General features: G+C 35.4%; 1 protein-coding gene across 1 annotated transcript; it reads left to right on the top strand.

Annotated features, from left to right (window-relative positions):
- Positions 1-12,492: 12,492 nt before the first annotated feature.
- LOC131876712 (uncharacterized) lies at positions 12,493-13,499 on the top strand. Its single transcript, XM_059222174.1, has 2 exons — positions 12,493-13,235; positions 13,337-13,499. The coding sequence occupies exons 1-2, from the start codon at positions 12,493-12,495 to the stop codon at positions 13,497-13,499; spliced, it is 906 nt and encodes a 301-aa protein (XP_059078157.1).
- Positions 13,500-13,720: the final 221 nt, after the last annotated feature.

The raw sequence follows: 13,720 nt of genomic DNA, 5'->3' as shown, positions 1-13,720 counted from the left end.
AAAACAGAGAAAAGCTCAAGATATTGAGAATATGAGGATATTTTATAATGAGGATCCAATTAAGCATCAAAATGAGTTTAAGAACTGTTGCCTCCTCCTTGAGACTAGGTGTGTTGGTATCTAATCAAGTATTTCACTCTTAAAGGTCAATTTAAATGCTATACTATACTTACCACTTCCCTCTCTTAAATAATCTAGGTACAATTATTTTTTTGAATTTTTCATTCATTATGCCCATCTCCTTGAAAAAATCCATCAAAGAAGCTAAAGTTGGCTGTGATAAAAACCCTTACCTATTACCCATCCCTCTTCACGAAGGCCTCATTTTTGCCTCCACAACTTTCACCTAGCTCCCTAACCTACCAAACCTATTAAGACTAGCCTAGTTGACACCTCTCTTGTCACCCCCCTAAGTAAAGGGAAGTCATTTGTGGATAGTGAGGTTACCTATAATTATTTGTCTCCTAAGGAATTGCACATTGAGTATCTTAGACCAAAGGCTAAAGGTGGTTAGAGGGGTAAGAATATGCCCAAGGGTAGATAGGAAAATAAAAAAAATTAATAACATGGATGGGAAGCCAAAAAAATCCAACCTTGTTAGAAATTTAGAGAGAATGCCAACAAAACTAGTAAATTAAAAGGAAATATTTAGGGCCATTTTAAAGATCCTTGGGGTCTACAAATCTAACCTTCTAATTGAGGCCCAATCTAATAATTATAAGAACGTGGATATCTCTAGCAATTCAACAAACAAACACCAAGACACAATAAGCCCATAGTACACTATGGAAAGTAAGTCTATTGAGAAGCTTATGCCCAAACAATACCCATGGAATATTGGGATACCAACTCTTTGATGAGATGAACACATCAACTTCTAATGATAAGTCTTTTGAACCCCTGAAGGTGGATGTGAACAAGGATGTAATGCAAGACAAGCTCGGCAACTCTTTGATGAGATGAACACATCAACTTCTAATGATAAGTCTTTTGAACCCCTGAAGGTGGATGTGAAAGAGAGAGAGAGAGAGAGAGAGAGAGAGAGAGAGAGAGAGAGAGAGAGAGAGAGAGAGAGAGAGAGAGAGAGAGAGACCAATTAGAAGTGAAATTCTCCCTCTTAATGCAAGACAAGCTCGACAACTCTTTGATGAGATGGACACATCAACTTCTAATGATAAGTCTTTTGAACCCCTGAAGGTGGATGTGAACAAGGATATAATGCAAGACAAGATTAAGGCTACGAGAGCTAAGCTACAAGTTTTGGAGAAGAAAATAAGAAAAATGAGAGAGAGAGAGAGAGAGAGAGAGAGATTCTTTGACCAATTCAATCTCTATTTGACCAATTCATCAAAGCTATTTTAGAGGAAGTGAAATTCTCCCTCTTAATCATATATTTGGCCCGATTTGTTCTTTATTTTGTTTCCGTCATTGTTTTGTTTAGCTTCTATGTTATTTAAGTGATGTTAGTGGCCTTTGTAGGCCTCCTTTACTGTTTGGACTACTATTTTTAAGGGTTGAGACCCTAGTTTTGTAATTTTTAATATAAAAAATAATGCATGAAATATTTAATTTGTTTTATTCTTTCTTCTTCTTTTTAAATATAGTAAAAGTAAATTAATTGAAAAAGTGTATATTAAGTAATAAATTAACATACAAAAATATAGAAATATTATTTTTCATAAAACTCTAGCACTTGATATAGTTATGTGCATAAAGTATATAACAATATGGAGTAAATAATTTATTAAAAAAATGTAGATAAAAGATATTTTAATAGATGTTTTACAAAATACCAAACACCACAAGACATATTTAAGATATTTATATCGATATAAGTACATTTATTTCAATTATTAGAACCTAAAAAAGTTATGTTTAGAAAAATCTATGTAAAAGATGTTGAAAAAACTCATTTTGAATCACTAAAGATATTTCTTAAGGTCTTTTACATATTTTTTTATAAAGATAGATATATTAATATTGTTGATATATCTACAATATTTTATTAAATATATTTACTTAAATAATGTATATATTTGAATACTATTAAAGTAATATGACACACATACATACATAAAATTTTATTTAGTTTGGTTTTGTAGACATATGTAAATCTATTTATAAATGAAATAAAATATACTTATCCATAATATATACTAAAAATAAAATAAAATATTATTTTTATGCATTTTTATATGCAAGATATTTTATAAACATAATAATCCCTTAACTTATATAAATAATAAATATTATCATTACATGGAATTAGTTTTCCATTATCTATTGAATTAAATTTTTTTTTTTAAATTGGGTTAGATTGTGTCTTTTTTATTTTGATCAAATGTTTCAAATCATCCCACATGAAATAAGAATATTTTCAATTAAATTAAGCTCAAATTTCATCTCAAAGTTCCATCAACTGTGCTTTGATACCCAATGATAAAAGAGAAATTGTTGAACCAAAGTGTTTCTTTATGATTGGCTTTTATCAACTCAAGCCAATAAAACCTTACAATAAGAGTTAGAGCACCTACTAAATTATATTAGACTACAAATCTCTTCAAAAGTAGTCATCATAACATATATCCTACGTTTATGCATAGGCATGCAACTTTTTGTTTTGGAATTTCGTGCTATCCTTCATGTTGGCAAGTGCCTCTCTATGGTGGTTGCAGGTTTTGGAAACATGAACAAATTATGTAAGTTATTTATATTGCATTACAGTTTTGTGTTTTATGTTGTGTGTTCCTTGAGACAAGCACACACTCCTCTATTAGCTAGCCATTTTCCTTTGAACTTTATGTTCCCCACCAAAGTGTGCACAATCATATTGGCTAAATTTCTTTACTTGAAAACTTGTCATTCATGCATCTCTCACTTCAAATTTAAACTTTATGCACCTCTTTAGAGTAGCATACAACATTGCATAGGCAAATATCTTTTCAAATGCATCTCTCGCTTCAAATTTAAACTTTATGCACCTCTTTAGAGTGGCATACAACATTGCATTGGCAAACATATTTTCAAATGCATCTCTCGCTTCAAATTTAAACTTTATGCACCTCTTTAGAGTGGCATACAACATTGCATTGGCAAACATCTTTTCAAATGCATCTCTCGCTTCAAATTTAAACTTTATGTACCTCTTTAGAATGGCATACAACATTGCATTGGCAAACATCTTTTCAAATTTTGATGCATGTTCCTCTATTTCCAAACATACACCACTAGACCATTCTAAACTGTATTTTTTTTACTTTTAATAAAACGTGCAATTCTTAATTGAGGTGTGTGCCCTCTAACTAGTTAACATTTTTCTATGATAGCATTTTATTATTATTATTATTTTGACTTCAGCTCCCTCGTGCAAGCTTTGATCTTTGCCTCATTAGATGTGTTGGAAATACCCTCTAACTAATTAACATTTTTTTACGAGCAGCATTTTTTTTTTTTTGCCTTTAGTTCCCTCATGCGAGCTTTGATATTTGCTTCATTATATGTGTTGGAAAGCCTTTCATTGGCCTTGCAAATAGATAAGATTGTGCCAAAGGTGCTAGTATGGCGATAAAGGATGAATTTTAAGAATTTGACAAAAAGATGGCTCAATAGGAACACTTTTATTTTGGTATGATAGATATCTCTCAACATCTTTTAGATAACGATGTACTTAAGCAGTGACAAAAACTGTAAGAAATCATTTTTAACCTATCTCACAATAAAAACAATTTTTTTCTAATATCCTTATTAGATTTAACCCCTCGTAAATTTCACCCCTCGTAAATTTCGTAAATTTCATTTTTGTCTCTAGACAACTCAAATTAACATTAACATGCACCTAGTTTCCTACAATGGTTGCACATCATTGACATCTTACCTTGGTTGTAGTTTTTGCCTCTAATTACTCTCTACATTAAATTTGTTTTGTCCATACTAACAAGATGATAAGCCATGACTGCAGATCTGAGAATTTTCATGTCCCAGACGTATGCTCTTATGCACAACAAGATGACGTTTGTCCTTGCCCACATAACAGACTGTCGAAGTGATATTATAAACAAAAATTGATGCAATGTACAAGTAGGAAAAGGGTGACAATAAACAAACACAAACACCAAGGATAATTTATTATTTCTTTTCCTTTCCTTCTGCAATACAATAATACTTTAAGATTGAACCAAAGGAAAATTCCATTAACAGCAAGACAATAATAATGCATTGTGAAAACATGAAATATATAAACTTCGCAACAATTTTCGAAAGCAGTTTTTTTATTTTAAATAAACCTGTAATAATCTAGAAAGCCCTATAGTAGCAACAGGAAAATTATTAACTGAACTCAGAGACAAGGAAGGATTTCACTCATCACAAATTCAATATACAATGGAACAAAAAAAAAAAAAATTGGAGGTAAATGGTACCACCTATTGCAAATAGGTGGTAGGGTCGCCACCTTCAAGGTTTTCCCTATTTTTGCATCAGAGACCTTTGAAGTTAATCATAGTAGCAAAAATAAAAGTACAAGATGTTTTGAAAAAATCGGAAAAATTTGGGAAAAAATCGGATTAAAAAAAACACATAGAAAATTGTAGAAAAAGACACAAAAACTATTTTTTAAAAAAACTTAAGGACGTTTCCATAGCATAAAGATTTAAAGAGCAAATAAAATAGAGTTTAACCCATGAATTGTAGAAAATATTTTTTGTTGTTTATATTCATATTTCTGATTACATAGGCAAATATTCAGTTGAACAAGGCAGTTACAAAATACACCAAATAGTTGTCTAAATCTGAGATCAAATATTAGCTAAGTTCATGAAGTAACTAAGATCAAAAGTTAATAGACAAATAGTAAAAGTGGAAGCCATATTGAAGTGATCGAAGAATTTCATTGCGATTGAGGCAAGGAGTTTTGTAGGGTTTATTCAATATTTTAGAAAGATTATCAAATCATATTCCACAATTGCAATGCTTTATATCATAGTGTTGTGACATATTCACACATTGCCCTATTGCTAATGGAGACCCCTACCTTTTTTGCTTTCTAGGGTTTGTTTTCTAGGTCTTTTAGGGTCCTGTCTATTAGCCTTTGCATGTTGAGTGTTGCCAGAGGAATCGCTAAGATGACAGGATCTGTTTTAGCTAAGGGTGAGGTCAATGAAGCTTGGTGAGTGAATATCATCTTTGAAAGTCTTCCTTAGGGCGAAGTTTTGCTATGGTTGCTAATTGTGTCTTGTTTTTTAAGAGGTCAATGAAGCTTGGTGAGTGAATATCATTTTTGAAGGTTTGAGTTAGGTCAAAATGGTGAGTGATGAAGTCTTGGGCATTTATTGATGAGTAGTTGACCTATCTGTCCTTTGGAGATGCCTTGGCCAAGTCTAGGCATGATAATTTGATGAAATGGTCAAGAAGCTTGAGCTAGACTTGAATTTCGCTCCTGACCCTTTCAAAGGGTCCAGAGAGAAATTTCACCAAGGACCCAAGATTTCACCTAAGTCAAAGAGTGGTTGAGCGAATTGGCAAGGATATGGAAGGATATGCACCTAGGGTTGAGTCTAGGGAAAAGTCAAGTTTATTCCAAAGTGAGTCAAGCCTAGAATCGGGAATTTCGCTCCTGACCCTTCCAAAGGGTCCATAGCGAATTCCTTCATAAGACATTTTACCTTGCCCAAACCTATGAACTAATCCTTGTCCCATGCATTTTTGAGAGCCAAGCACTTCTTTGGATAAGCAAATGTGGGAAATAAAGTCAAGATTTGAGCCTTAATGTGAATTTCGCTCCCAACCCTTCCAAAGGGTCAAGAGCGAAATTCTTGAATGACCATATTTTCTCACTAAGACCTTGAAATAAATGTCACTTTGAGAGAAGTTTGACTCGATGATGATAGGAGGAGGCCTAAGAAGTCATATTCAAGCCAAGAAAGGGAAGAAAAAGGTGAGAAATGAGCCCAAGTAGGAATTTCGCTCCTGACCCTTCCAAAGGGTCCAGAGCGAAATTCACATAACCTTCATTTTCTTCCTTGTTATGGCCAAGTTTTGAACTTCTAAGGCATGGTTGGAGTGACCTTGAGGTGTTCTAGCCTTTGAAAGGATGTTGAGGCGATGAAATGGTGAAACTCAACCTAGAATGGAAATTTCGCTCCTGACCCTTCCAAAGGGTCCAGAGCGAAATCCTCATCTGACCCTCTGTTTTGCCTAGGAAATTGGAAAAACCTTGTTTTGAGCGAAGTAAGTGGCAAATAGACTTGATGGTGATAAGGAGAGGTAAATTTGATCAAGTTTGAAGGTGAATTCAGGCAATGGAGTGTGAAATCAACCTAATTTATGAATTTCGCTCTTAACCCTTCCAAAGGGTCCAGAGCGAAATTCTTAGAAGACACCCTTTCCTTCTTGGATTAGACCAAGGTCTTAGTTTCCAAGACATGTTGTGAAGGTTTTGATATGTTCTTGCCTTGAAAAGTGATTGAAAGCATTAAAAGATGAAGATTTTGACCTAAGACATGGATTTCGCTCCTGACCCTTCCAAAGGGTCCAAAGCAAAATCCATTTTTCCTCCACTTTGCTCTTTGAATATGACCAAGTTTGTTGACTTCTAAGGTGTGATGAGAAGGCTTTGACGCATATTTGTCTTTAAGAGGAGGTTTGAGATGATGAAGTGGTGGAAATCAACCTAGAAGGAGAATTTCGGTCCTGACCCTTCCAAAGGGTCCAAAGCGAAATCCTCAGTTTGACCCCCTATCTTGCCTAAAATGATGAAAATGACCTTGTCTTGAGATAATTTGATGGTAGATTCACTTAAGTGAGAAGAAAGGAGCTTGAATTCAATCAAATTTGAAGGAGAATTGGATGAACGAAGTGGGAAACCAGCCAAGAAGGAGAATTTCGCTCCTAACCCTTCCAAAGGGTCCAGCGCGAAAATCCCCATAACTCTCATTTCCTTCCTAGTTTTGGCCAAGTGTTGGTTTCTAAGACATGTTGGAGGGTGGATTGATATTTTTTTGCCTTAGGGAGTGACTAAAGGTGGAGGAGATAAAGGATTCTAGCCTAAAACTTGAATTTCGCTCCTGACCCTTCCAAAGGGTCCAGAGCGAAATTCTTGAAAACACCCATTTTCTCCTTAGATGAGGTGAAGACCTTGGTTCCTATGTCGTGAGATGCAAGTGGAGTGGTGTATATTTTCCTTTCAAAGAATATTGGAGTTGAAAAGATGACATATCAAGCCTAGAATGGGAATTTCATTCCTGACCTTTCCAAAGGATCAAGAGCGAAATTCCCCAAAACCTCTCTTTTCTCTCAATTTTATGCCAAGACAAGTGTGGGTCAAGATAAATTGAGATTGGGGATGTCCTTAGGAATGACTTTAAGTTTCTAGTGGTCAATGGATTTGAAGGAATTGAGCAAAAACTAGGATTTCGCTCCTGACCCTTCCAAAGGGTCCAGAGCGAAATTCCTAAGATCACCTATTTCCCTTGCAAATCAAGTCAAACTTTTGGTTTTTATGGCCTAGGAAGGAATGGAGTAGAGTTTCTTTGACCTTTGAGGTAAATTGAAATGGTGGAATGAAGGAATGAGCCCAAGAACAAGGATTTCACTCCTGACCCTTCCAAAGGGTCCAGAGCCAAAATCCTAAAACCTATTCTATCCTCCAAAATTTGTGTCAAGTCAAGCCTAGACCAAGGTGAGGGAAGTTGGGAGATGCCCTTAGGATTGTCCTGGAATAGGTTTTGGCCATCAAAAATGAAGATCTTAAGCTAGGACAAGGATTTCGCTCCTGACCCTTCCAAAGGGTCCAAGGCGAAATCCTAAATAGGTCTTGTCCCTGGCCGTGGTTTTTTAGCGAAATTCTCCTTTCTAGCCATTTTGAGGTCAAACAAAGTGTTGCAAGAATGGGAGAAGGATCCAAATGGAGATTCAAGGTAGAACAAAGTGATAAGAGTGGAGCTAAACAAGAGAAAACAAGCAAGGAATGAATTTCGCTCCTGACCCTTCCAAAGGGTCCAGAGCGAAATTCTTCAGCCCACCTATTTTCTCCTTGAGTGAAGCCAAAACTTTGATCCCTATGGCATGGTTGAAGGTGGAGTGATATATTCTTTCCTTGTAAGGTGAATTGAATTGAAGAAAATGAAGTATCAAGTCAAAATTAAGAATTTCGCTCCTGACCCTTCCAAAGGGTCCAGAGTGAAATTCTCAATTTCACCTAATTTGCTCATGATGAAGGTCAAGTTGTGGATTCCTAGCCTTTGGTGAAGAGAAGGATAGCATATTCTTGCCTTGGAATGCATTTTTGATTAGAGACATGATGGAATTTGTCCTCAAATGCAAATTTCGCTCCTAACCCTTCCAAAGGGTCCAAAGCGAAATCCTTAAAAAGTCCATTTTGCTCCAATTTTGCATCAAGCTTGGTGTTGGTTGAGATTGAGGGCATCCTTGGACATGTATCTGAGCAAGTATGGTCACAAAGTGAGAAGAATTTGAGCCAAGAATGCAAATTTTGCTCTTGACCCTTCCAAAGGGTCTAGCGCGAAATTCCTAAGTGGTCTACTATTTTGCCTAGGTTTGATTGAGCAAAACCTTGTCCTTGGCAATTTTGGTGGTGAATGACTTGATCTTGGTGAGGTAGTGTTGAAAATAAGGTCCGATTGAGCAACTTCGTCAAAATTCGCTCTTGACCCTTCCAAATGGTCCAGAGCGAAAATCTAATAGGGCCTGTCCCTGGAGAGGATATTGAGCGAAATTCCATTTTGATGTCTTCTTGTTGATGATTTAAGGTAGGAAATGCTATGTTAGAATGAATTCATTATGTGTCCTTAATCACCTTTTGGTTGGTTTTGCAGATGGAAGAAGACCAGGCCTGGGCAAGGACAACCTCTTCCAGTCCATCACCATCAAGGACGTTCCACATGCAAAAAGAGAGGACTCAAGGTGCTTTGAAGCATTGGAAGACTAGGGGTGTTCAAGGGGTTCAAGTTAGCCTCAAGACCTCATTCTCCCACGAGATGACAAAGAAAGGCTTTCCCAACACTTCAGGGAGAGATATGCTACTGGAGAAGGAAGACTTGACAATAAGGAAGCCTGGTCAAGCAAAGGAAGTACATCATTCATCACGTCAGAGACAGAGAAGGATCAACCAAGTCACAAGCGTTAGACAAGGTGGCATCCCAGTCATCATTCCTCCGCTCAGATTGGTACACCTCAGCATGACCAGATTCAATGTACCTAATTTATCGGAGGCGGCACAAACTTTAGTGTACCTATCCCTGCTTCCTATTGGTCCTTGCTCCGGGAATGTAATTTTCTAATTGGCTAAGAAAGTTCATTGTAACAAACCCTAATTAGGGTTTCTATCTTGTAATCCTAGTCATTGGTTCTAAGTCAATCAGAGCCGTCAATTTGTAAAGGGCTCTCTATATAAAGCCTTGGCTCCTCATTTGTAAAGGTTAATAGTTGGGGAATAGTTAGAAATAGTTAATAGTCAGAGAATAGTTAATAGTTAATAGTGAATAGTCAGAGAGTAGGAAATAGTTAGAGTAGAGTAGAAAGAGAAGGCAAAGATTGTTGCAAAAGACTTGTAAACTTCATTGAAGAAATGGTGAATTCTATGGGTCGATTCAACAATTTGCATGGTCTCTATACTTCTCAAATTTCATTTCATTTTATTAGGTGAATGGAAAAAATTTGTATGATCAACAGTGAAATTCGTATATCCATACTATTAGCAGTTTGTTGATTGCAAACTTGCCTTGCGCAGTCAACTGGAATCATTCAGCTTAAGCTTAACTTCAATTATCGCTTATTCATTGATATGCATCAACCTGATGGTGTCCATGCTTGTAGCGGTGATCTAAACATCATAAAGCTTTCCTCAGAAGATCGCACTAACCTTGTGGAGATGATCCTAGCATGTCAAAGAAAGACTTAGTTAAAGTTTCATCAAAGGTCATCCATTGCTCCTACATTCTTAGTGTTAGAATTAGATCCTTCTCCAACCCTTATCCTTTTCCCTTTTTTAAAAATCAAGAATCAATAAAGAACCACGTTCCATGTGATATCCAAAGCAAATTAGACGCTTAGGTCATCGAGTGTAAGTCCCCTTGTGATTCCAACAAAATCACATCATATCGCGAGAAGCTTATCCACATGTAGAGAACCTAAATATCAGAACCTTGGAGTTACTTCGACTGATCCTTCGGCGAGATCTTCAGCATTCGGGAAACTTTGTTCAAGAGAGGATAAGGTACCTTCAGGTATTTTATTTTGTGTTTGGTCGTGTACAAAAGACACATCAGCACATAGCAACAAAAATTGTTTGGGGAAAAAATCGGCAAACCAAAAGTATAATTGTTTTTGAAAAATGGGTAAAAATTTGAATTTTAAAAAATTGTAAAAAAATAGATACAAACTACTTTTTTTATAAACAATAGATTTTTGTTGTTTATATTCATATTGTTGATTACATAGGCAAATATTCATTTAAATTTTTAAAAGGGTAGTCACCAAGTACACCAAATAGTTGTCTAAGTCTGAGATCAAAGATTAGCTAAGTCTATGAAGTAGCTGAGATCAAAATTTATCCAGCTATTGTTAAATATTTAGTAAAAGTGGAAGCCATTTTGAAGTGATCCAATACTTTCATTGTGAATGAGGCAAAGAGTTTTCTAGGAGTAGTTCAATATTTGAGAAAGCTTATCGAATCATATTCCACAGTTGCAATGTTTTATATTCCTTGATGGCAATTGTAAGTCTTTTACATGGGGTAGAATTCAACAAAACGCATTTGCTTAGCTAAAGTAAAAGATTAGCAAGTTGGTTTTGGCAATATGTAGCTTGCAACTACTATTTTAGGAAGAAACCATTTTTAATGATTGTGATTCAGCTCACAAGTTTTTTTGTCTTTGTTGGGTTTTTGAGCTCGTGGGTTTGAACAAGTAAAGTGCGGGTAATGATGTGGTAGAAACACTCCATTGGTGAGGCAGCCACCAAGGTTCAAATCCCCGCTGCGCCATTGAGCTCACGGGCTTTTTGCATGTGTTGGGTTGTTGAGCTCGTGGTCTCTTTGGGATCAGACCAAGCTAAAACCCGAGTTTCCTCCATTAAAAAAAATATATATTTATTAAATATGTATATCATAAATTTTACATTATTTTTTATTTATAGTTTATTATATAACTATTCATATATATATGCATAGTCTATAATAGTTTAAATTTTAAAACTACTTTATAATATTAATCATAAACTATAGGGGTTCGCTCCTTCCCTATTAAAATGCCATCTATAATAGCACATGATAGTATTAATTTTAAAGCTAGTGTACAATATTAATTATATACTTGTTTGCATTAGAATCCATGGGCTAGGGCGTGCAATGAGCTTGAGTCGTATCGAAGTTGTGATTTAGAGAAATTTTCAAACTGCTTTGATACTATCTCATATGGCCCCCACGATTTAGGATGATTGAGGCCCTTTAAAATTCGGTTGATGACCACCATTGCTCCTCCCACTCCTTTATTAAGGGATTTTCAGAGGTTAGAAAGAAAACTAAGGGACAAAATACCAAACTTTTTCAACATTAATTCCACATTGACTCTGATTTTGTCTCAGATCTCTTAATGATTGTAGTTGCAGGAGACTTCATTTTATTTGCTTGCTTGTATTTTTGTCTTCTTTATTTGTTCTTATTGTTTATCTCGGTTTCTTATTTGCTTCATTACAGTTGTATATGTATCGAGTTCCTTGTTTGTCATCACCGTCATGAATGCTAGCTGGAAAAGTGTTATTTTCCTTTCTCTTCGTATCTTATCTGTCGAGAGTTTCAATTTTCTTTGCCTTAGTGGCTCAATTGATATGGGTGTATGAATCGTTTTACAATGTAACGGTCATTTTTTAGTATTATTTATGTGAAATGTTGAATCTTCATCTTTCTTGGCATTACTGATATTTGGCTCGCTCTTTGTCATTATCGAGTATTGCAGATTGTTTTTCAGGAGACGGGTGAAGTTCAGAAGAAAGTTTTCATTTGCATGTGTGAAGATTTTGGTTCATTTCTTCTTCAGCAATTCTATTTGTTAGTAGATTTGTAAAAGCCTTCAGTTAGTTGTGATATTGTCAGCTTCTTCTTTTGTTTGTTAAGTGTTATCAATCATGATTCGATGATTGATTGTTAAGCTTGAGAGCTCTATATTTAAATTTGTGCCTTCAATAAAACTTGATTTTTGGTATTGTCAGCTTGTTATTTTGTTTGTTAAGTGCTATCAATCATGATTAGATGATTGATTGTGGCTAGCTTTTTCACCCTCGGGTGGAGGGTTTTCCCAGGATAAAATTTTGTGTATCTTGTTCTTATTAATTTTTCTAGTTTCCGATTTTGAGATTTATCTTTCTAGTTCATGTTTTAACATGGTATCAGAGCGGGTCTAAAGAAAAGATCCAAAACCAGATTGTTTAGTTTTGAAATATTCTTTGTTTTATCTTAGCTTGTTTATTTCAAGGTTCACAATGGTGAATGGACTCAAAGTTGAAGACAGATTGGATGGTGCAGCTAATTATACTTCATGGAAGTTCAGAGTCCTCATTGTGCTTGAAGAGAATAATATTCTCAACTACATGAAGTCTGTTGTAGATGCACCTTCCGATGATTCTGAGAAAGCACAATGGAGAAAGAATAACTTCATGGCAAGAAAGATACTAATTGATTATGTTAAGGATCATCTAGTACCTGTTATATCCAAGTTGGATTCAACTGAAGAGATGTTCGAGTGTCGTCAAAGTTTGTATGAATTCAACAGTATTAGTAGAGCTCTAGCATTGAGACGTCAACTCTTTCATATCAAAATGGCTAGAGGTGAATTTGTTGTTTCTTTCTTTATGAAGATTACAAAATTGAAGGATCAGCTCAATACTATTGGAGATTCTATTGAGGATAAAGATTTGGTTATGCTGGCCATGAATGGCTTTCCTCACTCTTGGGAATCTTTCATTCAAGGTATTAGTGGAAGAAATGAGTTACCCAAGTTTGATCGATTGAGAGTTGATTGCATTCAAGGGGAATGCAGATTAGAGGCAAGAGGATTTGGATGTAAAACTCATCATGAAGAAGATTATGTTTTTGTTGCTCATACATCTAAAAGAAAAGGAAGGAAAAGAAACTTCAAAAGAAACAAAGATAGGAATTCTGATTTAGTTCCTAAATCTAAGAAAAAAAAAGAACTCTCTAGGGTACAATGCTTCAGATGTGACAAGTTTGTGTCACTTTGCTAGAAAATGTCCTTCAAGACCCAAGCATCAAGTTGCTGCAACAAATGTTGATTTTTGCTCTCTTCTGTAATATTCCCACTGACAGTGATACATGGCTTATTGATAGTGGAGCCTCTCGACATATTACAGGTTATTGTGAGCACCTTTCTAATATGAAAGGAAAAGACTCTCACTTACAAGTTATCATTGGTGATGATGCTTCCTATTCTGTGAAGGGTGTTGGTTCCACTTCATTTCGTTTAGATTAAGTGTTCCTCTTCACTTGAGTGATGTATTGTTTGTTCCTAGAATTAAGAGGAATCTAATTTCCATTTCAGCATTGGAAGATAAAGGTTATAATGTTGCATTTGTTGATGGAAAAGTCCTTGCATGGAAGAAGAACACAAGCTTTATTACAACCCATGAGATTGGTGTACGCCATGACAGCCTTTAAACACTTTCAGCTAATCCTATTCAAGTTTTTGCACAT

This window comes from Cryptomeria japonica, chromosome 6 (assembly GCF_030272615.1).
Source record: "Cryptomeria japonica chromosome 6, Sugi_1.0, whole genome shotgun sequence".
Taxonomy (NCBI): Eukaryota; Viridiplantae; Streptophyta; class Pinopsida; order Cupressales; family Cupressaceae; genus Cryptomeria; species Cryptomeria japonica.
Note: the sequence above shows the minus strand (reverse complement) of the source record. Positions and strands in the feature narration are given on the sequence as shown.

Excerpts from the sequence above, each read along its gene's own strand:
- LOC131876712 (XM_059222174.1), top strand. The coding sequence starts at position 12,493 with ATGGTGAATGGACTCAAAGTTGAAGACAGATTGGATGGTGCAGCTAAT. Across the intron at positions 13,236-13,336 it reads CAATGCTTCAGATGTGACAA|TGATACATGGCTTATTGATA; the intron begins GTTTGTGTCACT and ends TCCCACTGACAG.